General features: G+C 35.8%; 1 protein-coding gene across 1 annotated transcript in view; it reads right to left on the bottom strand.

Moving 5' to 3' along the window:
• Positions 1-27,469, bottom strand: part of ADAMTS19 (ADAM metallopeptidase with thrombospondin type 1 motif 19) — a 146,615-nt gene that overhangs the window by 66,175 nt on the left and 52,971 nt on the right. The window contains exon 8 of the mRNA XM_074166133.1: positions 3,860-3,965. Within this exon, the coding sequence (XP_074022234.1) occupies positions 3,860-3,965 (106 nt within the window). The remainder of the gene's footprint in view (positions 1-3,859; positions 3,966-27,469) is intronic.

Here is a 27,469-nt window from a genome sequence, read left to right as displayed (position 1 = left end):
TATTCTAAAGAAATACCCATCCTACATTCTGGAATGTAAAATAAATGTAATTAAATACCTATCCAAATAAGAACAGCACAACCTGTTCTTAAGGATCTTTTCCAGACTAAACAATTCTATGATTCTATTATGTCTTTGAATTAATTGTAATTTGTTTCTATTTTGTAATACGATTTCATATATAATTACCTAATTGCTCATTAGCAAATCCAATTAGTTCCTAATATTTCAAGATGGAGTTCAAAAAACAATTGTTGACTTACAACGTTAATTCCTGATGTCATTAAAAGATCATCGGTTTTCAGATATAAATGACTAGAAAAAAGACACTTCATATGGCAAAGTAAGGTTTAGTTTGCCATTGTATTTAGTTAAGAATGTTTCTGGCTTAATTGGAAAAATGAAGAAAACCACAACACAACACTTAATAAACATCTATGTATCAGAAGTATTCAATATAATTAACCGTAATTCTTCAACTGCGTTCACGTGCAAGCAAACCTAGATTTCAGCACAGGGGGTACACTCCATCCCCTCCAAAGTCCCCTGAACCTGTAATTATGCAATTGATGTCAGTGACATTAGAGGTCTTCCAAATTGTTTTGAGTTTGCAAATGATCATAAGATTTTATCAAAGACAAATGAATTTCAAATACATGCATAAGAGCATTGAGTTTGGTGCATAAAAATAAGCCCTCCAAAAGCAATCTGTTTTCAAAGCACCTTTATAGTCATCAAAACAATGGTGATTGCAAATGTTTTTTTTTCTTTATGTTCTCAGGCTGATAAATGAGTATCTACAGTGTAAATCTACAATGTACTGCATACCTTTTGAGCCTATTTGAATGATAATTTACAGGCAAGTAATTAGTTGCACAGAAGACAAAAAATTAAGGTTTTTTTCTTTGTACTTTGAGAGGCAAAATCTTTGAGAAAGTTTTTGCTTCTCCTACGCTGCTGAACGGGTCTCTTCACAACAGCAGCAACCAGAATAGTTAAAGATATTAGACAAAAAAAAGAAGGTAATAGTTAAGTGACTTCAAGATTCAGAAAGGGTTTGTGAAAATTTTATAGAAAACATGATGTGTTGAAAGAGGAAAAGATTTATGACTGATCTAGATGGTGATCATTTAATCTCCATTTCTGAGACAGTTAGAAAAAGCAAGATGAATCTCTGTGAGAAACACTCTAGTTACATTTGAATCTCTTGAGGTCCTTTTCATGGGACCTTCATTCAAATGTTTGTCTTCAAGTATTTTTATATTGTTTCTCCACAAAGGGTAAACTACGTGCAGTGTATTTCTTTGCACTCGCCAGGACTAGGCTGGCAGACACAGACAGTCCTGCAGAGAAAAAAAAATGTCTCTGGAAGATTACCTTGCTCTCTTTGGGGCAGGATCACTTTATTTCAGATTGCAATGATTAAGGACTCTGGCTCCATAATGAAGCAGGGATCAAGCTGAATGCCTCTCCATGTTTTGCAGTGGAGGCCGCCTCTTTTTTATTTATTTTTTATGGCAGCTGTTCATGTATCTCTGGCTACCTATTCTTTCACTTTTGTGGTAGTCTCCCTAATTTTCTACATGGCTTGTTATTAGCCTTCATAAGGTTGAATTTCTTGGAGAAATGTATGGTTCAAATAACATCCTGTTCTTAACTATGAAAACAGATTTGGTTTATTCTTTATTTCCATTGTATTTAAATGTCTGTTACAGTACCTGCAGAGAAATGTGAGAATGTCTCTAAGGTCATCCAGATGTCATTATTACTGTGAGAATATGATGACTGGGATATCATAATGATTATTTGAATTAATATGGAGGGATTTGAAAGTTCTGAAGTTTCATAGTGTAGCCTTTAACATTTTTTCCCAGGATTCATACATCAGCAATTTAGTTTTTATGTCCCTGTAGGAAGATCTTGCTAAATCCTTTCTCTTCCTCAGTCCCACAGCAATGCAAAGCCGTGAAAATATTTCAAGTTGAGGACCTAATGCAACAAAGGTTATAGAGCCTGGTCTGTGCAGCAGTCTTGGAAGACCTGCTTCCAAGAAGAGCAGTGAGCTTTCTTGTCTAACTTTTTCTGGATGCTGTTGGCATCCAGCAGTCCTTAGAATGTGAAAGATAGGTCTAACTTGTCTGCTGCATGACAAAACTTTCTTTACAAAAGATCAGTATCCCACATTGTCAAATCTGCTAGCGCAGAACCAACACATAGCCTGTAACTTTGCAAAAATTGTATACCTACTTCCTGTTTTCCGCATCTAGGATTTTGTACATCACTATTTCTCAGGAAGCAGAAAGTGTCACATTTCTTGTTGATCGAGAGGCCCCTCTTTTCATACCCGGTAATTTTGCTGCAAAGCTTTTTATTCTCTAAACTTATTTTATAGTGCAAGGCATAAAGCAGTACTTGTATTTGTCTAAATTATCCGGTATTATCATACCTGCCTCAAACAATTCTCTAATTTACTCCATCAATGAACTTATCTGCAGATCATATTAAGTTATTGTTTCTTTCCCCTTCTCCATGGCTTACTGTCATAAGAACAAGTGTACAGAAAATGAATCTTCCTTTACCCAACCCCCTTCTAATGTTAGCAAACACTACAGTGAAAAGAAAAAGGACAGCATGTGGCTACAAAATACAAATTTTTCTTTTGAAGTCTTTCCTTTATCATAACTATCACTCAAACAGGCTGGCTTATATTAACCTGGAGCAGCTTCCTGCAGTTATAAAAACTCCAAAAAAAGAAAAACCAGAAAAGACTAATTTCATGCAGCTTCTGATAGTCAAGTTACCCTTTCCCTCCAAATTACATAATTGCTCTGAATTTGGTTTTTTTTGCATCGTGGACAAATTTTAAATGGAAATATTTTAAGTTCTAATTCTTTCTTGTAATCAACTGCATGTTTCAACATTAGATGCTATGGCCTCCATTTTCAGAGAGCTTTGACCAAATTTAAAGCAGATCACTTTTAATTCAAAGTGTTTGTTCTAAGATAATTAACCTCAATGTTCAGAGGTTGAAGGGATTAAGCAAAACATCCCTCTCTGTTGTCACTTGGAAACTGTTATTCTACAAATGTATACACAGATACCTGCAGCAGACACTGCAGATAAAAATGACAGATTAATAAACACCTTTATTTTTTTTATTTCATTTTATTTTATTTTAAAATAAGAACTCTCCTATTTATTTTCTTTAGCAAGTTCTTAAGCCAAGAATCAAATACAACTTCAATGAACAAATTTGATTATTGCAACATGAGAATTTTTTCACTTTTGCTTCAAAGTTTTCCTCATGGAATGAGTAAAAACATACAGTCCAATTGGGAAGGATAGTAACTTTCACCTTCACTTTGTCATCCTTTTCTATTAAGGCATGAAAAACCAGAATGTTGCGATGACTGATGACCATTATACACTTTAATGGGACCTATCCTGAGAAAGCCAAATTAAATAAGGGCTCTTCCAACTCATGTTCTCATTAAAATGTTTGTTGGCAACAACAGTCAGAGCTGGATCTGATACACAGTACCACAGTCCCAAAAGAAAAGCAGGGGCACCTGCTTTTCCTCTAGACAATATCAGTCCTTCCAGCTAACCTAGTTATTGTGTATCTATAAAGATTCCTGTATTACTCCGAGTTGTAAACATTTTCTTAATTTATATTCTATATATCAATACATTTCATTATTATTATTAAGAACAAAAATATTATTTTCCAAATTTTTCATCAAATTTAAAAGCCTTCCTAAAAGAAAAAAGGGAAAAACTGAAGCATGCAATCAAATTAATCAAATCATAGTAATATTGCATGCAAATATATACTAGGTTTTGTTACCCACATACTTACTTGTGACCCATTTCATGGGCAATGGTAAAAGCGAGGTTCAGACCATTGTCCTCTGCAATTATACATTTTCGTTTTTCACTGCACATTCCACTCAGATAGGCTATACCTAGGAAACACAACCGCCACATTGAATTATTTTTTTTATTACTATCTGTATGTATTATGGCATTATTGATTCCAAACAGGTCTGAAACCTTATTGTGGTCAGAGCCATCCAACTACAGAAACGTGTATCTCACAACAGTTTATTTACTCATAAGGCAGAATGATTGATTTTAGCACAAAAATAGATAAGCAATAGCAAAGAAATCACAAGCAGTGGTAATATTATCTGACAGTAATATTGCCTGACTACATAGACTGAAATATACAGAAAGCATTCTCTAAAAGCGTTGCTAGGTACCTTAATAAGATCAATACTACTATAAATGAAAATAGATGTCTACAACATTAGGACACAAATCTGAACAGTCACTTCCTCTGACAGACTCAGAAGAACAGAATGCAAGGCATATATTATTACTGTTCAGTACTTATACAGTGTTCAGCATGTTAATGATTTTAAAAATGTGCAAAAACATCAGGTGTCACACAACTAGAAAAATTCATAGGAGACTGCACCCTTATAAGCACATTCATTGCAGAGGCTTTAATGCTTCTACTATATAATGCCTAAGTTTTCAAAAAATAGAATCCTGAATGGTAGGCTTTTGAGTTCAAGTTCAGCTTCTAAAAAGTAGAATGTCTGTAACTGTAACAGCTTGAGCAACACGCAGCTTAATTTGGGTAATGGCAATTTTTTTCAGACCACAAATACATTTAGCGGAGCCCTATTGTAGTCACTTGTTTGAAATTTCGGACTAAGCAATCAAAACGCTGTTTCAAGTGTTTGGCCTTCTTCCCAGGAACATCCTTTCAATGGAATGGTGCCTTCTGGATCAACATGTTGGCTGGATGTCTGTATGTAAAGGTCAAGTTTGAAATGTTTGACAGTGTTTGAAATTTAGTCATAATTAGCATTCTAAGTTAACAAGATAAAAGTCATTCTTCTTACAATCCAACTATTTGTCAGTCTGTGAGTACAACACCTCATCCACAACATGAAATTCAAGTAGTAACCCCGTCACTCGTCTGGCAGTGTGGCTCTCAACAGAGCTGGCTGAAAGTTTTTGGACACAAAACTCATGTGACAATAAATGTTGTTCAGGACTGAACAAAACCATCACAAATTAGATTTGAATACAGCAGAACATTTCTTTCCAAAGAAAGGAGAAAACATGGAGCAAGGGTAAAAAGGCAAACCATTTTCAAAGCAAAAAAAGGGAAGTTCTTCAAAAGACAATTCCTGTTAATTTAGGTATAATTTATATTAATGCTATTGAAAATAACAGAAGAAACACTCTGAAATGTAATGTTTTATTTCAAATGTTTTGCTCCAGTGGCTGAAATAAAAAGAAAAATAATTCTAAGACATTTGTTGCCTTGTAGTTCCACAATTACGTGCATTTTCTTTCACGATCTGATGACAAAGCTGAAAAGGACAGAGCTGCTTTTAATGCTGTAGCTGTAAGTAGTAGAGTTCATAACAATACCAGAAGAAGGAGATACCAGCGCCCTGACTTCAGCCAACACCAATGAATTTACAAAGTGCTAAAACAAAATAGAAAAATTACTTTTGCCATAGACGAAATCCAGTGCTGCATTTTGAAGTGTTGCAGGCATTGTTGTTAGTAAAATGCAAAATATTCACAAAAAGCTTTCTTACTGTGCTAGTTTTGGCTGGAATAGAGTTAATCTTCTTCATAGTATCTGGAAAGGGGTATGTTTCCAATTTGTGCTGGAAACAGCGTTGATAACATGGGGATGTTTTAATTATTGCTGATCACTGCTTAGAGTCAAGGTCTTTTCTGCTCTTCACACTGCCCCAACAGAGTGCAGGCTGGGAGTAGACAAGAAGTTCAGAGGGGAGACAACTGGGACAGATGACCCCAACTGACCAAAGGGTTATTCCACACCATATGATGTCATGCTCAGGGAGCACATTGGCAGGGGAGCCGCTGCTCAGGGACTGGCTGGGCATTGGTTGGTTGGTGGCAGGCAATTGTTTTCATTTCACTTATCTTTCTTGGGTTTTATTTCTCTCTGTCTTTGTAATTTTCCTTTTCATTACAATTTATTACTACTACTACTACTATTATTATTACTGTTGTTGTTGTTATTATTATTAAATTAGTAAACTTCTTTAATCTCAACCCACAAGTTTTCTCACTTTTACCATTCCAATTCTCTCCCCCATTCTGCTGGCGGGTAGGGAGCAAGTAGCTGTATGGTGCTCAGTTGCCGGCTGGGTTTAAACCACAACATTTACTGCAGAGGGCTATCCTTGGTTGGATAAAAATTATTTGCTGGGATCTACAGAAGGAGAATTCCCAAACCTCCCTCTGCCTGTTGATGCTGGGTACTAACTGAAAAGTGTCTGATGATCTCTAGTTTTCTGTAGGGAAAAGAAGTCCCCTAACCTTCTTTTGGCCTCTAAAATGGCAGGTTCAAGTACACTAGCAATATCTTTCCATACAACTACATGTGTACTATCAGTTGCTGTCTACTGTCCTACCTGCCCCCCGACTTATTCTGAAATAACTATGCACTTTGCATGTTTCATACCTATTCTGCAGAAGCAGCAGTCAGCAGTAATAGGCAATTTCAAAAATACTCAATATATATCACCAATACTGTTTTCAGACTTGGCATTCCTTTAAAGGAATTGATTATGTTTGACCTTTTAAAGTGTAACATACAAAACATAGGACCTGTATTTCATTTAGATTTCTGATTGTAGAAATATCCAATGCAATTAATGCTTTGTGATTTTTCCCCTATTAAACAAAGTCAACCTCATATATGGAAGCCACATACAACTGCAGCTACTGGACGTAAACCAGCCAACTACTGGTCATGAACTAGTTTCATGTCTTGTCCTTGGTTATTAATTTCACATGTAGAGAAAATTAAACTGACTTCAATAAGCAGCTGCTCTTGCTTAGTTGTCTCTGCATTAGGTAAGAGAAGGAATTTCTTCTTTAAATATATGTATGTTCACTGCAGCTTCCTGTGGCTTATTAACACAGCTGGAACTGCTCCAAGGTTAAATCCACAAGAAAAGAAAAAAAACAATGAACAATTGCTCCCTTGTTACGAATAAGGTATTCCTAGTGAACCCCACAGTCTCAACATGCAGCTTCAAATTAAAACATTTAGTATCCGAAAAGTATCGTCTAGAAAGCAGTAGCATCACCCTACTGACAATTTACGGAAGGATCCTATTATTTTTCTATAAAGAAAGCTGTGTTTTGAAACAAAAAAAGAGCACTGTATGAATACATGCCAAATGTAAATATTCAAATTACCTCACTGTAGATAACTGTTTCTCAAGTTAATTCAGAAGAAAATACATGCAATATCAATTAAGAGTAAAGCTTTACCATTGTGCCCTAGAAGAACCATATAAGGTACTACTTTTTCTTATCAAACATGTAAATATCCAAATGAAATACATACTGCTTCAGAAAAGCAGAACTTTGCCAAGTCATAGAAGTGGTTTATTACTACTACCCGTAGAGATGGGCATTTCCTTCTACAGAATATGATAAATTTTCATTAAATTTTTCTGGTTTCTTAAGGAACATCCTCATCACATCATCAAACTATTTATTCTTTCAAAGTAGGCACACATTTACAACTTTGTTGAAAAGCCATGGTTCAGCCCACAGAGGTAACACAAAACACATTACCGACTAAAGGATCCAAACAAATTTGTCAGCTTTACCTACTCATTCATGGCCTGCTGCCCATAAGATAAGTTCACTACCTATATTAAAACACTACTGTCAGCATTGCCCACAGGAACAAAATCACCACAGTAAAAAACTCAAAAGCTCATTAAGAAATATGCATATGTGAAACAAACATTACAGTGTTTGTTTCAGTGACCATACAGTGACTTTCTTACAGTGACCATACAACATTGAAGTGTGACCTGAATACGTATGCATTTGTAATAATGCGTTCTAAAAGACTAGAGATCACTTAATATTCTTCCCTTTATAGTGATCCAATGGAATTGAGTTCATATTCTGAAAGTCATAATTACTTAGCATATATGAATTTATTTTCCTCTAAACTTCCTTAGTTTCACAATACATTGAAACTTGGTTTGTCACGCCATCAGCTATGTGCTCATTCTGGATCCCTTCCCTCATAATTTGCTCAAAATCTACTTGCTAATTTTAGATGCTCTTATACGAGAAAGAGAGCCTTCTACGTACCACCAGTTTAATCCATTGATATCACCTGGATATCACCTCTACACATTCCTGAGCTATTTCACAGCACCTCAGATTTTTTTTTCTGGATTATATGGCAATAATGACCATAAAAACCACAGAACTAAGCTCCTGTAACCTATTCTTTGATTCCGGGGAAGAGGGATAGGGAATCATCCAGATATCCCTTCTACTACTGATCAAGAGCAGAGTCTACCTGAATTTCCAGTCTGTATGAAATAAAAATTCCATTAAAAAACCCCAAACATATGTTGTATTCCCAACCCTTGAAAACATAAGCTGAAAGAAAAAGAGCATGTTGATATAGCACAGTTAAATAAAAAAAAAAATCCCAACATTTCCATTTCAAAGCATTTTTAATGGAGTATGTTATATTCTCAGCAATCTAGGGATAGTACGCCCATTGTTGTGCTATCTATCCATCAGTAAAAATTGTCAAATTTGACCAAGAAAAACAGTAAAACAGAACAGATTCCCAGTGTCTACTGCACTCCCTGTCATCTAGGTAAAATAATAAAGCAGACTATTACTACTGAATGCATATTAGATATAATTTCCAGGATACTGAAACTTTTCATGGACTTCATGAATGTTGGATCTATATTCATTAAATTAGTACATACACAACTGATATTGCTTAAGCACAAACGATGCATAAAAGTAATATTTATGTATGGAATCTTCTTCTGAATTTTCTACAAGTTTCATAAAAAATAGCATAAACACTGATGAAATACAGGTAAGGTTGAAATGGATAGAAAAAATTCAGAAAAATCATGATGATTTGAATCACAAACTTTCCCCAAAAAATCTTTAGTCTTCAGAAGGTGCCATGCAGTGACACATTCCTGCTAGCATGACCTTAGTTTGAATTATTGATGATGCACAAAGCTAGCAAGCCACTGCAACAGAAACATAATCTAATGCCCAAGTACATCTGGCTTTTATCTGAACATAAAAATTTTAAATTTCCACTGGCAAATTAATGGGCCTGTGAGCATAAATAATAGTCCTTAACTGGATTTGATTACTGATCTAACAAATAATTTTTTTTAGCAGCCCAGGTGCTTTTCTTAAGAAGCAGGAGGAAAAAAAGCTTTCCACAGAGCTGACACTTAGAAGCTTAATTAGCACAAGCTGCTCTGAAGAGAGTCCCAGACACTGAGAATTTCCAGGAAATAAAAAGTCTTGTCAGTGAACCAGCAGCCCTTAAACATGGCAGCAATCAAAACAACACTGTTAACAAACCGGAATCTCAAATGCAAACAGAAAAGCTTAGACTGATCTTTTTTTCTTTTTAAAGTGACAGATATCAACAATGATGATAACTAGATGTGTGTGTATACATATATATACACAAATGCACATAGTCACCGATGCAAGACATTAGAAAAAACAATGGGATAAAATCAAATTTCAACTTGTGCTGAAATGTAACTTCAATTTTATTCACCTGTTTTGTTAGTTTATGATTTCTGTACATCTTAGAAAAACTAACACTTCCAGAAAAATACTGTAGCAATATGTATGGGATTCTATATTTCAGAATAGACTATTAAGCTCACTCTTCTCCCTTTAAACAAACTGCTGCACTTTAACCCTTAGAGTGGGGAAAAAGTCTAACAATGGGGAGTGGATATCAATGTATGCCATACACACGTGGACAAGTTTTGAATGTGTGATCGAACAGTTTTAGGTCCTTATCTCTTGCACCTCACAAACAGTCCACAAATGTCTAATTTGTTATTATAGGAATGGGATGGCAGAACTGCTGGAAGATACTAATTTTCTACTAAAACACAGCCCACATAGAAAACAATTCTCTCAAGATGAATATACAGATGAGTCAGTCAGTGAATTTTCCTCTCTGTCCACTCCTGCCCCTTGCTGACAAGTGTCATGGGACTGCTGACCTAAAGGCTGCAACTGTACTGTCACCTTTAACAGCCACCAAAGCATTTATTCTCTGAATTTGCATGAACAGGAAAAGACAAAGATGCGAAAGAAAACTGCACACTGGAAAATAGAAAGAAAAAAGCTACTAATTGCAAAAGAAAAGAGTCAAATCTTCCTGTCTTCTACATTTGACTTTTTTTGCGCCTGTAATCTAGAAACAGAAAAAAATGTGGTTAGATTGTGTACAATTGACGTTATTGATGTTGAAGAGGTCCTAAGTCATTTTGTTCAGAAGAAAATGTGAAAAATCACAGCGTATGGAGTAAAGTGCAATGAAGATTTTCTTTGCTTCATATTTTCTCATACTATTAATATGAAAGAAAAATCAAACAATCTTTCTAAGCAATAACTCAATCTTCTTATAAGAAATTGAACTAATTTGATCCATTAGTCTAATTTCCTCATGGCATGATTTGCATAAACAATTTTTCTAGCTGTTTGTTTTATATGGCAGAGAAAATTATTAATAATCTTGATCTACATTTATAAGTTTAACTTTTGAACAGAAGTAGAAAAGTCTATTCTTAGGACTTACACAATCTTAAATTATGAGTGCAGTATAACAACTTCATGGAACTCTGCTGTATACAATCAAGTAAGATGTGGCTTTAAAAAGGAGACACCTCACTTCTTTGGCAACAAAACTGAATGGGGCTTTCCAAAGTAAAGTGAAAGCTTGTTACTTAAAATGCTAGAAACAGGTTTCAAGCTGCTTGCCAGCCATTTCAGAACAGCCCTCACAAAAAATGTGCATAAATAAATTCATCTTGAGGATATGCTTTTCACTGATGCATTGGACAGACATAACAGATACACAGTTTACTTGGAATGAGTATCATATGTCTCAGATTAAGAGGTGGTGTCTGTTTCCTACCATAAAACTGTTTCTGTACGTTGACAAAACCCTTGTTACTCTACAGACAAGATGGGGAGATGATGACAGTGAACACTGCAGTACACCACAGGAAGTATTTTTAACAACTCAGACTTGCTTTCAGTGTTTTCCAACTTGTTCTACATTTCCTTTACAGGTGGGCAATGTGACAATGTTGTTTTGCAGTCTTTCAGCCTGTATTTGCAGCTTTCTCTGTCAACCCTTTCTGGGGATCATATTTTTTCCTGGGGCAAAAACGAACGTGGAAAGCTATTTGTGTGAACTAGCCATTTCCAGTCCTCACGATATCTAAGCATATGGCACTTTTGATTTTGGGATTAGCTGTAGCGAAATGAAAATTCATTCTATACAATGAAAAGTTTTATTATTGTCTGTTACTTTTTTGTATACATATAAAGCATAAAAAAGACTATTAGGAAGAAACTACTTTTAACACATTGTGCTAGATGGAAAAAAGCAGAGCTTGGATTCTGCTTTTCTTTGACAGAATGAACCATAACCTAGAAGCTAAGGAAAAACTGCCATAAATGGATCATCACAATGACTAGAAAATATGTAAACCCAACCATACATTTTCCTTTTACTTATTTACCTTTGTGACCAGATACATCACTACTCCAGATTAGTACCTATAGTTGTATAAAGTGTTAGAAGGCAGTATGTGTGCACGTAGTATGAAAGCTGTGTCTATTCCTTTGACTAATTGTCTCTACATTTCTGTGTGCATATATATATATACACTTTTCTTTTTTCCCCTTTTTTGATTCTTATTTAGCCTACCTTTCATTTTTCCTTCCCATGCCTACTTTACTTAAATAAACTTGTTTATTTAAAAAAAAAAAAAAAAAAGTTTACCTTTTTGTGTCTGGTTAATAAACGCCTAAAACAGAAGAAGGGTCAGATGAGATGTGCTTATGAAGCTGAGGTAAGAACGAAGAGAGTGACTGACCACAGCTGTTGCAAAGAAAACTGAACTTATCTCAACAGAAAAGGGACTGGAGGGTTTGTTCTAGATAAATGCCTGTATCAGTTCAGTGGATTAACTGCTTGTGTAAATGTTTTTCCCTGAGTTAATCAAAAGAGTGTGAATGGCTTCTTGAGTTAGCCAGGCTAGCAAGGGGTAAGTGCATATGTGGCTCAGCCCAACAGAGAGTACAAAAACTGAACAACTGACAAAATGAACTGTGAACAGAGCAATGGGTTTGAGCCGACTTTAACTCACATATTCTGTCCCAGCACCTGGCAATGCCCAGCATCGTGATGGTGAGCATATAAAGGCCAGAAACGGCAATCAGATTTGTACTGCCATCGAACTGTGTATTGCAACGGCTATACTTTGTTTGCACTGTGATTTCAGTACATTGGCATACCACTCTGCTAAATTAAAATCCCATGTAACATCAAATATCTTCAGTTAAGTAAATTTTGTTTTAAGAATTAAAACCTCAGCATGTGGAATTTCTAATAGAACCTTGTCAGAGACTACTGGATTCTGATACACTTGCATTTCATTGCTCCCCATAGATTATATTATTTCAAAGGACAGAAGCAAAAGTAATACTGATCTATATAGCATCTATACAGAATTAGCCTTTTCTAAAACACATTTTCCTCTCTATTGCTTTCAGCCTGAGTCAAGTCTGGTTCAGTTGCTGGAAACTAATCTTACATCAGAGCTCTTGAACTTGTCAGGAAGCAACCAGGACCACTATGAACATCTGGGATGTGAAGTGGCTATCTGTGTTTAATAGTGCCACACAAAAGCCTGAGAGATGGAGGCATTCTTGAAAGTGGGAAATTCTCTGTGAAGTTCTTCAAAGAGAAAAATTATTTTTCAGTTGTGTTTAAAAATAAATGTTCCACTATAAAAACAGGTAACAGGGGACAATGATTATCAGGCCTACATATTTCCTTCTAGAACATTTTTTGAGAAATAAACCATCTGATGCATAGGAACAATTATCTTAGATGATTAAACAGCCTGATGAATATTGGATGACGCATATCTGGTATTTGTCCATTCAAAAATCTGTAAGGAATAGATGGCATAGATTCACTGTGACAAGTATTTAAGAACTGTTATCCTTCACAGAAAGACAGGAAAAAGTTAATTTTCTAGCCCAGTAAAAATACTTTGTGCAAAACTTTTTAGAGGCTTGCAAACTAAGGCTTCTGCCACAATATGACTTTAAAAGGAAAAGTAGGAATCACAGACTCGAGTGAATTCAAAGGGAGGTACCTTTGCCAAAAAGGCAAGTGAAATTTTATTTTGCCAAGAATCCCAGAGCAGTATAAGAAATTATAATCTGAATACTTCCTAGCATTAAGAAGCACAAACTGACCTCATTTTATGAAGATGACCTTCTCTAATAATTTGTTACAGCTTTGCTATTGTATACTTTCTTGCCACTGCCAATTGTTTAAATTACCTTTTTTTCTAATATTTTTATTTTAAATATTTTTTAAGCAGTATTTTAAATATACTTTTATAAAAATAATGTACAGAAAGACTTGGTTAATTTTAAAATATTTTAAATGTCTGGAATACATTAATACATATATTAAAAAAAGCCTTATCATTTAATGTCAAGGGCCTTGGTCCAAGGAAACAGGATGCACAGTGCACAGAAGAGCACGTTTATGAAAATGCTGATGTAAGGGTAGGCTTTAGACTTCCAGGGGAGCTATGTAGAGTATAAGTACTTTAAAAGTTCCTCTGCTTTTCAAGATCAGTTTTGAGGTAGTCTCTATTTTCTAAATGGAAATTTTGCATAACTTCTGCAACCTTAAAAAATTCTGCTGACCTTAAAACTTAAGCTTATATGTCATTTCAAGATGATCTCTGTAATTTATCAGAAAAGCAGAAAATGCTAAAATGCTTATTGCATTCCTATTTTAATGCACACACTGCTTTTTTAAAACTGTCTCTTGTCTCTTATTCTGCTTCTGCGAAAATCTGACTCTCCCCATAAGAAATGGGATGAATAGCTGTTACCCTGCAACATAAGATGGTCCAATTAGTTGTCAGAACTGCTTCCACTGCTGTGAAGTCTTATTTCACTTTAAGATGTCTTAAAATACTATAAGCCTACAACTCTGAACACTTGGGTCAAAATAAATTAGCATCACAGAGTAAAATATATACTAGAAGTAATTAAGAATTATGTCACTCCATCCAAACAGGGAAACTATTCACCCAGGTGCTTATCTCTCTCCTTGCCTTCCTGACATCTGGGTTTCAATTCTCACATTCATAAAATGTGCAGCTGCTAAGGTTGCCCCCATGTTCTGTACACCTATGCACACTGCAATGCCTTTGAATTCACCTCTTGTCTCATTCCATCAAATCATTTTTTTTCTGGATATGCTTCCAAGCCTTGTGTAACATCAACTCCCCTTACTTATTTGATCAACTCATAAATATCACTGATGCTTTTCCTAGTCTTACAAAGATTCCAGCCTTGATATCCATTAAGCTGATTTTCCTATAATTTACTCTCTGGTGTGTTCACCCCTTGTCTTGGTACCATCCTCTGTGCAATAAACTGATATCAGTCATGAGACCATATAATTTTCACTCTAATACACATTCTTTAGACCTAGTTTTATTTCTACAGCAAAATATGAGGAAAACAAGACTGTCTTGCTTTCTTTTGTAATTTATTTTATTATACCTGTGCTATGGAAATGACACTGTAAGGTAGGAACGTAACATAGTTCCTTGACAAACAGTGCTTCAGCACAGTGATACATTTCCTCATTTTCTGCAATGTAGGTGATTCCCATAAAGCATTTCTCATGTTTTCATGCGATAAACAAGATAAAAGTACTACAAAAGTGATTATTTTACTGCTGTTGAGACCCCACTTAAATAAAATGTTTAGGATTTTTTTTCCTTTTTTTAAAGCACAGTATAATTTGTGTTCTCTTTTATGTGAGGCAAGGGGTAGCTAGAGGGATTGAAAAAGCTATTAGTCTGCTTTTTGGTTTTTTTGAATGATCTACTATTCTATGGCCAAAGTTTTGAAGTTTTTTTCATATGAGGAAATTATACTTTGTTTCACTATGAGAGAGAAACACTATAAGAATATGACTGATCTTGGGACTGTTTACAGCAGATGCTAATAGCACATCTTCTAGGAAAAGTGAATTAAATAGCTAACTGTTCCTTTATGTAAAAAACACTGTCTAAATGTGGATGGCTAGATTAACCAGTATCTTTCTGGCAAGCGAGAACAAAGGCAAAGCTACCCTGAGAACAGTCTTCCATCACACCTTTTTTTTCAGCTAAATTTATTTCATTTAAAATTACTACCTCCAGATATCCATGCTGTATTCCATCTTTATTAGTGTAACTAAGCTTATATTTTTTCATGCTGTGCTAGCATAACCACTAGCATGAAAGTGGTTATGATGCCTGAGTAAGAGTCAGCAGTAACTGATCAGTGGCTCAACTTGTACCTACACCTGATGAGTTTTTTCAAGACCGCATCTCAATGTTCCTGCAAACTATTTCCAACTAAAAAAGTTCTTTCGACTTTATTGGGATGGTCCTCAAGAAGTTTGAACTCCATGAAAACAAGCTGAAAAGACTGAGAGTATCAGGACTTTCTTCTTCCAGGCAATCCATTATCCAAACTACCTATGCAAAGTCTGCAAGATGCAACTAATTGAGAACTGGAGGAGGCTCCTATATCTCACATGCAGCACTAGACCCTGACTAGTCCCTGTTTGAGCAAGCTGAGTAAAGAATGAATTAATGGATGAGAAACTCATGTTTTATGCAGGGTAGGATACCATCATCCTGAGAACATAAAATCGTCAGTACAGACTCAAAGCAGAAATACAGAAGAACTTGTTGCTACTGAAGTGTAACAAAAGGAAGCTATGAGATGGATTCAAACAGAAAATCTGCCCAAAGGCATTTAAATGAAGAGCAAACCTTGGCCCTGTCCCTCTGTTCCTTCCTGCTTGCATTTGCAGAACAATTTTCCTTGGATTTGGACAAGTTAGATGCAGTTCTCTCCACAGTTCGCTCCATAAATATGGAGCTCCTTCTGTTTCCTCCTCAGTTAAAAGACCCATGTATCACTGTCTAGCCATCCTATTCTTCAAAATCCAGAGAAAAATATGCAGTCATTACATGGTCTACCTAATTCCATTACACTGATGTTTTTTTCCCATTATATAGCTATGGGACACAGAAACCAATACATTAGTCACAAGTAGCTACCTGGTGTCTCTTATTTTTAAAAACTTCCAATAAAAAACAGTGCAATTTTTCAGTGCAGAATATTATGCAATGTTGATGGCTCTATTCAAATATAACTTTGCAAACATTTCTTTTGAAGGCATGAAAATACTACACACAAGCATAACTACCAAGAGCTAAAGAGAAGACTCTAATATTACAGAAGTGGCTGGCTAGCTAGAGAACAGGTATACCTTATTTTACAGCCATATATTTTGGATGTCTTTAATTTGTAATGTTTGACACCAAATTTTATTCTTCATTTTTAAAATTTAATTGTATGCATGATACATAAATTGAAGAGTAATTCTTTATAAAGAGTATATCTCAGTATTATTACATACATGTAGAGAGTAACTGATTATCAATGCACAATTACTTACAGTTGCCAACCCACACAGTTTTATTAATGAACGTACACAAGATTTCATCTAAATGTTTTTCACATTAAAAAAAAAATATAAAAGATAAGTACTGAAGTTGTAAAATCCAGGACACAATGAACAATATTTTTAAGAGCTCACAGCTGCTTGGGTGTGATTAAATTTTTCAACACTTTGGGTGAATAAAATGACACAGGACACAACTGACTCATTCAATGCAGTGAGAGGGTCACTAAACCTCTCATTCGTTTATCTCTTGCAGTTTGATTAGCTAAAACTGTAAATTTTCTCCCAGTGAAAGAATTTTTGCCACCAGAGAACTGAGCTCTGTTAAGCCATGCCCTCTTCTGTTCTCTGCTTTGTGTCTCACCACCCTTCCCTAGCCTTGACATAAGCATCTCTTGAGCACCATGGCAGTATTGGTCTGATGTTTCACCGATTTTTCACTTTTGAATCTGGCATGCATAGCTGAAGGATTCATACAGAAAGTTGGAAAGTACACAATATTCATGAGAAAAACACATATTATTGTGATAATTAGCTTGCAATTAGCTTGCAATTTGTTTTCTTTAACACAAAGCAAATATGCACTGTATACTGTTACAGATTCTTTTGTCCTTACTTGGGAGTGCCTTTTTCTGATGGTCAAAAGAGTTTTGCCTGTGAAAGAAAGTAAAGTTCTGGCTCTGAGCACAAATACTCTAAATGCTATTAAGTGTAATGTTAATGTCTCTATATTTTAAATCAATTTAATACAGAATTTAAACACCTCAGGTCAGCTGCTGAGACTAAACACAGAAAACAACAAAAAATTCAACTAGAGATGAAGTAGCATAATCTGCAGAAAACAACAAAGTTACATTGCGTTTTCACAGAAGGAATACGGTTGCACGTGAAATTATGAAGAACTATGGATGGTATTGTGGCATATTACATGACCAATTACTGAGGAAAAGAAGCAAATTTAGCAGTTAAGCACATAAGTTGACTCTGCTGGGATTTAAATATATGTTAAGAACAACCACAGTATGTCACCTACTTGAGTAATAGCACAACTGAATGTATCTGAACTGGAATGTGTAAAAAGAACTATGTGTCTGAATGGATGTAATAGTTATTATTATAATGTAAGTAAAAATAATCACTAATCTCAGAGATATTTCAAGATAACCACAATATCTGAAAAAGAAAAAGTTGATTTCTTTAGTAACTGAGGAATGATTGCACCTTTAATACTACCTCAAATATCCTGTATTTTTAATGTATAACTACTGTATAAATAAATACTACTAAAGATAACCATAAATACCAACACTATCAACAAATACATAAAATTATCCTGCACATCAAATGAGTAATGTGTTAATCTGTTTCATTCTCAAAAATTGTTATTCCTGGAACCATAACATCCATAGGCTAACAGAAGTTCAATACAGGTGTCATAGATTTTCTCAGCTCTATATAAGTTTACTTACAGATTTCACTGTAAACTTCTGAAATTGGACGTAAACATGAAAATTAACCTTCCAGTCTTCCTGAATACATTCAAGGGCCCTACTGTTTCCTAAGACAGATTGTTAACACATACTTAATAAGAAAGCAGTAAGTGACTTCTGTAGTATAATCAGAAAAACAAAATAGAAAAGATTTTTTTTCTCTTCACTTTCAGCTCTCTAAATGCATTGGGTAACTACTTCAAAGTAAAATAAAATAAAATAAAATGAAATGAAGAAAAGTAAGGAATTGCCTGAAGCAGTAAGTCCTTGATCAATTGTTTAAGGAAGACATGACTTGTTTTTAAGTATGATAAGTGGTTAGTAATTAAAAGTAAGCTCAGTCATTATGAAATTGCCATCAAGAGTCCATTCAGAGATCTATTCTGTGTTACCCTACTACTGTTGAGATTAATTAAGCTTTAAACACTGAAAATAAAACAATCTACTGTGTTGTAACCTAGTTATTTTCTGAGTTACAACACAGCTTGAAAACAAAGGTTTGGCTGTTTTGGCATGAAAACCTAGCTCTCTGGTCTCACTGGACTGTTGCCATTTAGTCCAACTCAGTAAAACAAGATGCAAAGATGGGACTGCATCTTAAAGAGTTTTGCTGGAATCAAGAATCTTAATAATTTCTAAAACTGAATTTAATACATCTAGATGAGGAATAAAGTTGATGCTTGCAATAGCAGACGTCTGAATTTAATGACTGAGCACATGTATTGTAGTTCTATGTTCCTCTGCTTTCCTGAGAAAGTGCACAGAGCACACATAATTCATTTGACATTTTATGACATGAGGTAGACTAAATTCTATTTATTTATTTTGTTTTGGCTGTTTTACATTTATTGGAATTCACATCTGATTAGTTCTGCTTTTCTGTACTTACAGACATGTGACTCACCAACAAAAGCAAGTTTTATTCTTTAGACTGTAGAGGTCAAAATTTCCCTGATGATTTAAAAAAATCTTGTGTGTTAATGGTATTTGTATACTAGACATACTGTATATCATATGGATATCACTTCCTAGGGAACTTTGGCATTTGTACACTTCTACATAGTTTAAATTATACTAAATAAAACATCCTAGCAATGTCACAGGAGAAATCAATGTTCAGAAGCCACATGTGAACATTGTAGTTACTCAGGCAGTTGCAGCTACCGGATACACATCTGAGCTACAGTACTTTTAAAAAAAACAAAAGTTCATTATGTGAAATTAAGTGAGATCTCTATGGCTAGCTTTTCCACAAAAGCACTTAAAAGATGCTCCTGCTCTCACTGTATGAGGTGTTCCTTTATATACCGGTCAGCGAATTTCTCATCATGATATTGCTGTAAAAGAGAATGTTGTATGAGTGCAAACTGCTATATATTTTAAAAGTTATATGAATGGCTTAGATTAGGTTACACATAGGAAATCTCCATAGGAGGTATTTGCAGATTAAATGGTGAACCCAGTTCTTTAAATGTTCCTTTGAAGGAAAATTATCTTTCCTTTACACAGGATATACTTAGATTATCTTTTGTTCAGGACAGCTATTCTATTTTGCGGTAAATGAACTCACAGGTAAAAACTCAAAGCTTACAATGCCCTTACCATTTTCTCACATTTTTGTAGCAACAAGCTTGGACATATGTCAAAGAATATTTTTGACATCTCCAGGTACGGGCAACTTCAGACAAGGGAATTTTAAAATGGCAACCTCAAATAGTATTTCTTTACTTAGAACACTTTTCACCAACACCCAACCTGTATGGTTGGATCCAACCAATGCTAAGATGTTCCAAAAAACAGATGTATGCACACACCTTACCAAACTCTTTCTCACCTCCACTGATTTTATTCTCTAAGCATGCCTCCTATATTTCCTCCAAGACTGACAGGACTACCAAGTCCTCACCTCCACCCCTCTCCTATATTTAGGGCAGGACCTATACATAGGTTCTATACGCCATCCTTTGTAGAAGTAGTTCTGGCCCACATCCTACTTTCACCCTTATCCGTCTCATGGAGAAACCTGTTCCCAAAATGCATGTCAAAGTTAGGACATGCTATAAACAACAGGGCTTATGGACTCCTGCTTGCCTTGACTGATCATAGATCTCCCTTGCCTCCTGCAAGTGTCAACAACTGTACAACCCACAGTATTGATTTGTAACTGCCTTAAGTGCATTTCTTCCACAATTGTGCCTCAACAAAGGAGAAGATAAACAAAAACCCCACCCCTTTCTAGTGAATATAAATGACAGAGGCCCTTGTTAGTATCTTCTAGAAAAACAGACTCATACAGCAGGATCCAATTCTGATGGTGGGGAAGGCCTGGAAGAGGGGGGACAAACTTCCCCTTCCTTCTTTATCCCAGTTAACACAAATATGCCCACTGAAAACACACTGGCAACACCTCTTTCTCTCCTTTTCCTTCCTCTGGAGAAACAGTGCAGGGCGCAGTAATCGCAACGTGTCTAGCTCCAGACCAGAACCCAACCACATGAAGTGTTAAAGAAGCAGAATCATGGAATCATGGAATGGTTTGGATTGGAAGGGACCTTAAAGGTCATCTAGTTCAAACCCCACTGTCATGGGCAGGGACACCTCTCACTAGAGCAGGTTGCTCAAAGCCCCATCCAGCCTGGCCTTAAACACCTCCAGGGATGGGGCATCCGCAGCTTCTCTGGGCAACCTGTTCCAAAGAAAGACTAACTCTACCTACAGGGCTTACGTGGCAAGGCCTCCTGTTCTGCAGCACACAGGTACTTGAATGACCTTTAAATTAGCAACATCAAGTGCTCACAAGAGTTCAGCCACAGCGCAGTATGGCTCAGCATGGTAGAGTTCATCCTGCTTCTCAGCAAACTCTTACCACTCCCCCAGCTAGTTAGGCTAAGGGCAGCCATGTAAGCCTATAACAGAGCAATCTTCTGGATAAGAGGATGGACACCAGATGGATACAGATGAGGAAGCATGGGGAAACAGACTTAAGTTCACTTCTGCAGTGCTGCTGTCTGTGTTCTGTGCAACTTCTTTGGCTGCTTGTTCACTGGTAACAGAGCCTAAGACTCCAGCTTCAATATTTCCAGCATTAGTCTCCACTGGACAATGATAGCCAGCTCAATTACCTATTTCTGTTGTTATCTCTTAATGCACAGGGCTGGACAAAACCTTTGTCCCTGGGGACAAGTTTTGGAGGAAAAGGCAAAGCCCTCTGTATTAAAGATCTACAGCTTTCAGGTTAGAAAAGGAAAGTAAATAAATCTATCTTTGGCATTTTGCTAAGTTGGATGGAAGATGTGTTCTTTCACTTCATTTTGTTTTCTGGACTTTATGGTGTAGATGTCTGTCTGATTCCTTACTGATCATTTTTTGTATCCACGCTCCTTAGATCCTTTGCAAGAGACTGAAGACGTGATGGTGCCTCATTTTTCCAGCATTATTTTTCTCTCTGCAACACTAGCTCTTACCAGAGCTGGAAATTTATAATATATTATATTTGTACCATCCCCCTAACACAATCTGACAAGAGTTTTTAAGGGAGTCCCATTTTGCAATGTACGCATTTTATTGGAAAATGCTTTCTAGTAAACAGTTTAGACAGAAGTATGGTTTTAGGAAACAATGTACTTATAGCTGATGTTTTAACTGAAAATAGTATCTGAAAATACAGGATCAAATGATGTAGTATCAGGTTTTAAAAATAGTATTTTTTTTTTTAAGAAAAACCAGCTCTTCTGTGGTATCATAAGATACAAAATATTGTTTGAAAACAGCATTTAATGACCTGCTCTCCAGCAAACCACAGTAAGAGCATTGCATTTACACTTCTCTCAGATCAATGAAATGCTAGAAAACCTGTCTTTCGTAAAGCATCACATAAGCACCATTTACTCTTCCTGAAACATCCTGTTACTTGGGAATTTCAACCAGGACTAAGAGTATGCGCAAATGGTATCAGCTTTAAAAAAAACGTGTTTGTGCATAGCAATATAGGTGTGTCAGTTGGAGATGTATTTTTTAAAAAAACGAACAAAATGTTTCACCCTGCTAAAGTTAAGATGGTAGTATCTAAACAATCAGCTGAGGCCATTCTATTTAAGACAAAAGCTATCTTTTAAATGACTTATATTTCTGTCACATTAGGTCAAATGGAAGTCAATTTATACAGGCCTAGAAAATTCCTGACCTTCCTTTGACAGAAGCATATTTTTTTAACTGAGTGCAGTAAAAGGCTTACGGTAACTGAATCTGGAAATATTACTTTTTCGTTTTCTATTTTGTTGCAGTCATTGTTACTAGGACATTTTACTAGCTACCATAAATCTTTCAAAACATCAACTATAGTCACATTTTACAAAGCACATGTTGTAAACCTGGGGACTTATGACAAGGGATAGGAGAAGATCAGATAGCATAAGACAAGGGATAATACAAGGATTCAGGTGCTTAGTGTCTGATATCTGGAATTGTCTATCTTCAGTAAAGACTTAGAAACAAAACCAACTACCAGCAGGAACTGCAATTAATACTCAGTATTGGATAGTATTACTAAAGCAACAGCTTTCAAACAGTAGAATAGGAGATTTTTTGTCTGCAAATTATTTTCATATTCTACATATTCTTTAAGGATAAATTTCTTTGGAGCTTTACAACTTACAGGGATATGACAGCATACCAACATTTCACATTTTCTTAAAAGCCATGTCATAGTCACTAGAAATGCAGACAATGTAACATGCTGAATGCAGAGGAAGAACATGCTGGGTTCTCTTCCTGATTCTTTCACTTGCTAATTCATTGAGCTTCTGTGGGTCATTCGGCCTGACAGCATTTCCAGATTTAGGAATTTTGCCCATTCCTACACCTTTTGAAAACCATTTTGAGACGACATCGCTGCCAGAACACCACTATGCATCCCTGAACACTTCCAGGGCATCAACAAGCTCTCAAGCACCCTCCTGGAACCTATCCATCAATCTAAACCTACAGCTTTGATGCAAATAGCAAGCTGCATGGAAGCTACAAACAAAATTTTACAGCTAGTTAAGTAAGCAGTCCAAATTTTCATTAAACAAACACAATTGCATGTTTCTGCTAAGACTTGCTGAGTCATTTTGCTGGCACAAAGCCAGACTGGAAAAGGAGGCAGAGGGATGCTAAACCAAGGCAGTGAGCAGCCTCCAAACAGGGCAATCCCAGCAAGGACACAGCCTCCCTTGGAAACAGCCATTCCCCCAGTTACTGCAGATTAACAAGGCTCCAAACTGACTTCAACATAAGACAAGGATCGTTTTACAATTTGCCCATGCCTGTAACATTTCACACTATGAACACTCTATTATATTGTTTCCACAGAAGACATTAGCTAGCAGCAAACAACTAAAGAAATCCAAAAGAAGTATGTCTCAGGGGCTGAAAATCTTAATTGCTGCAGTGGAAAGGTAGATACAGGAAGGGAAATTCAAATGTGCGTACACTTCCTTCAGGAAATACTCTTCCTGTGTTTATTTTATAGCCTAATCCTTGAAGGGAGTGAGAAAATATCTGTTGACTTCCATCTGCTGGTACTACGGTTTGTGCAATAATCCACTAACAAGGATGTCCCATGAATCGCTGCTCCATCCAGTTACTTAAATATGATAATACCAGAAGATGCATGGACAAGAACAATGCAGCATGTACTAGCCCACAGCTTATTTCTCATGCTGCTTCTTTTAGTGCAGACCTAATTTCCTGAAAACTGACAAATGAATTATTTCGTAGACTTTTCAGAAATTCATTCAGACATCTACATTAATAATTTTACCTACATACAGCACAAGAAAAAGAACAACACCCTAAATGACCACAAATTTAGAAGACAGGTCCCTCTGACTAAGCTAAAAAAACTGTTTGGAGAACAAAAATGCCGTGATCCCATAGAACAGTTGTGTTCTGGGGGGAAAGAATCCTGGACAATTACAAATCTAAACCAGTTTTTTCATTAGCTAAAGTAAATTTGATTCTTATATAAACATCTTCATATGCTTCCACCCCCAGACAAGCCCGCTGTTTATTTTAATCATAGTATGTCCCTGATAATAGTACAGTAAAGCAACGTCTGAAACTTCTCTTTAAGCTACAGAAGAGCTGTGAGAATCACTGGCAGAGCAACAGGATCTCACTTTTCTGCAAGACTAGGAAACAGTGAGCACACTTATCAGCAGAACAGCAGGGGGAAAGAAATAAAAATAAAAGAGTGGAGCTCAAGAACACTTAGGCCTGGTCAATTTCGATCCTAAAACAATTGCTTTGTGATCCACCACCCAGAAGGAATTTGACAAGGGCTGCAACAATTGACAACACTGAAATCAGAATCGCTTAGCTGAAATCAGTTGACGTGGGCTGACTGATACCACATGACAGTCTACGTTATTGTTTTACAGAAACATGAGATTAGTCAAGGAAGGCATTTGTTTGATTTACTCTGAATTTACAATGTGAAGTAAGAAACAAGCCTCACAACTCCCCTGGCTACAGCAGAGCTTTCCAAACATTTCTACCAATAGTATCATACTTAATGTAACTCTGAAAAGAATAAAATGAAGTCATTCTACTTTCTAAACTTCAACACACACTGGGAAATCAAATAAAATTCCAGAACTAATTCTTCTATTTCTGCATACTTTTCAAAACCATCAAATATGAAGTATTAATACATTTTATGCTTGATCACTAAGATAGACGGAACTTTTTTCCTGATTAAGAATGTAGAAATCTGACAAATATTCCAAAACATATTTTCTATTACGGAAAAAAATTCTTATATTTGTCCACTTCAAATGCTTTTGTGCAGGAATATTTGGAAGATTGACACTATGTATTTCATTCCAAAATCCAGAGTGAAATTATGTATTTCTAGGGAGATTTTACACGTTTTTCATTTTGAATAAACATTTTTTTGTGGTTAACAGAGTTTTTGGTTAATGTTACCTTTAAACCATTAAATCTTCATATAAATCACTCTGTTATTTTAAGAGACAATGAAAAAGTACCAGTTGAAGAGCGCATAATCTCTGTACTTTGAGTGGAACAAGACCGGAAGCACACAGAAATGTATTGTTTGCCACCTAAATATGTGAAAATTTGTCTATACTGGCCCTTACTCCATCTGGCTTAAGTAGGTACTCACGTCCGGTCTGAAAACTGTGAGTCTTGGCATTTAATGAATAAACAATAAAACCAGTATTTGTCTGCTTAGTATCCATCACTGGGAAGAACTGTGATTCAACATGACAACCCTTTCCAGTAATGAGGTCCGTCCTGTAAATGTTCCTTTCTCATGACTTTCATTTCTGGATTGTGTAATGTGCTACAAAGATCACCTTGACTGCCTCACAGTTATGTTAACATTTCACAGAGAATTGCCTTATTCCACTCTTTATGGTAGACAAAAGTCTGTATTTTGGTTTATTCTTTTGGGGGAAGGAGGGGCAAGCTCTGGACAGCTAGAAATTGTACAGCTGATACTACATTAGTATTTCTCAAGTACTTTCTTTGGCAAATTCTATAATTTACAGCATGTTAAACATCTCTGGAATTCAATGTCTCTTTTTGCCTATAAACATGTTGTATGAGGATCTACAGTAAGATTGAACTGCTCTTCCATACCTTTTACTCATGATCTAATGTAAGACTACAAATCACCATTTGGGTTTTCCTAGTGAAGGCAAAAGTAAAAGAAAAGATACCATACACCTACATGTACTTTCAACAATTTTGGATATGAACCTGCAATCCTAAAAACACTGGCGTAATATATCCATGCTAGTAAGACAATTTAAAAATTCTCTTCAAGAGAAATGCACAAAGTTCACCCTAGTTTTCTCAACAACTTTCCTTAGAACAGCTCACAGATGATGGTGTACAAAAGCTGCAGAAAGACATTGTCTTTTTAAGAGAAAGTGTGGACTCACAGTATTCTAAATATGCATGGAAGAAATGATACACTGAATTTATTGAAAGGAACTATGTTTATCCAGAAAACTAATTATTAAATTCATATATAATAACTGATGGAACAACAGGAAAAGAATGACCTTAGCTTTTGCTGTGCAATTGTAGATATACGGAAAAAAGTACATATATGAACTATGTTTCAGTTCCTGAAGAAAACTCTAAATGCCACCATGCAGAGTGCAAAAGTCCACAACAGCCATTCCACAAAATGCCAGATTAGACAGCCAAGGCCTCTACTTCATTTTGCTTATGACTATATTAAGACTGTAAACCCTTTACTTTCTGTGCACTTACAATTAATGCCTTGCCTCATTTTCAACTTTCATCCAAGTTTCTTCATCATAGGAATGTGAATGACTGATCAGTTTAATCTTATCTCATTTATAATTCCACGGACAAATTCAGAGATAAATAGTCACTCTATTAACGCCAAGGTTCAACCAAAGAGGAAACATTTTTCAGGGAAAATCCTTGAATCATTCACTTCATCCGTGAAATCCAGACAGCAGCCTATCCCGATTTAGATATTCTGGAAGTATTCCAGGTTTGATCTTCAGCCTAGATCAGCATAGATTTCTTGTCACATCGTTTCCTCTTTTAGCTGGAAGGAAACATTTTTCCACTTACAAGACAAAAACAAAAGCCTCTGAGCGCTCATACAAAATTCACCTAAGACCAAGATACCAATTAGTGGAAGAACACTCTAAATTCTTCACCAACAACTGCTGTGACAAACATTCCATTCCTCATTTAGAAGGATTCTTTATTGATATTCACCCCACAGACATGCTCACATAGACTTGGGATGATAGACTAGTAAAAGAAAAAAAGACTAGTTAGATAGAGGTAATACAGTTTACATGAGAATTCTCCTCAAAACTTTGCCATGGATATTAAACAGGGGGGAAAAAAAATTTACTTCTCCATTACCTAAGAGGGAGTACAAGCATGTCAATAGTTAACAGTCCATTACTATCATCCAAACCTTACTGAAAAAAATTTAGGTTGTGAATACTTGTATCTACATATAGAACTGTTGAAGGCTTCTATTACCCAAAAGAAATTCTAGGGTAAAAACATGCCATGACCTCTTTCATTTAGTGACATGGCATGTTTTTACTCAGTATTATGACTGAACAGAACAATCACCACCTTTTCCTACCTTTTCCACCAGACCTTTACACTGAAAAACTGTCTTCCCAAAAGTGTGTGAACTAAATTAGCGAATGTTGATAGAAAAACTCAGTGCAACTAGTACTCACTTTAATCGAAGATACCAGAAGATGCCTTG

The sequence above is a fragment of the Numenius arquata genome, chromosome Z (assembly GCF_964106895.1).
Source record: "Numenius arquata chromosome Z, bNumArq3.hap1.1, whole genome shotgun sequence".
NCBI lineage: Eukaryota > Metazoa > Chordata > Aves > Charadriiformes > Scolopacidae > Numenius > Numenius arquata.
The sequence above is the reverse complement of the archived record's forward strand: the minus strand, read 5'-3'. Positions and strand labels throughout refer to the sequence as shown.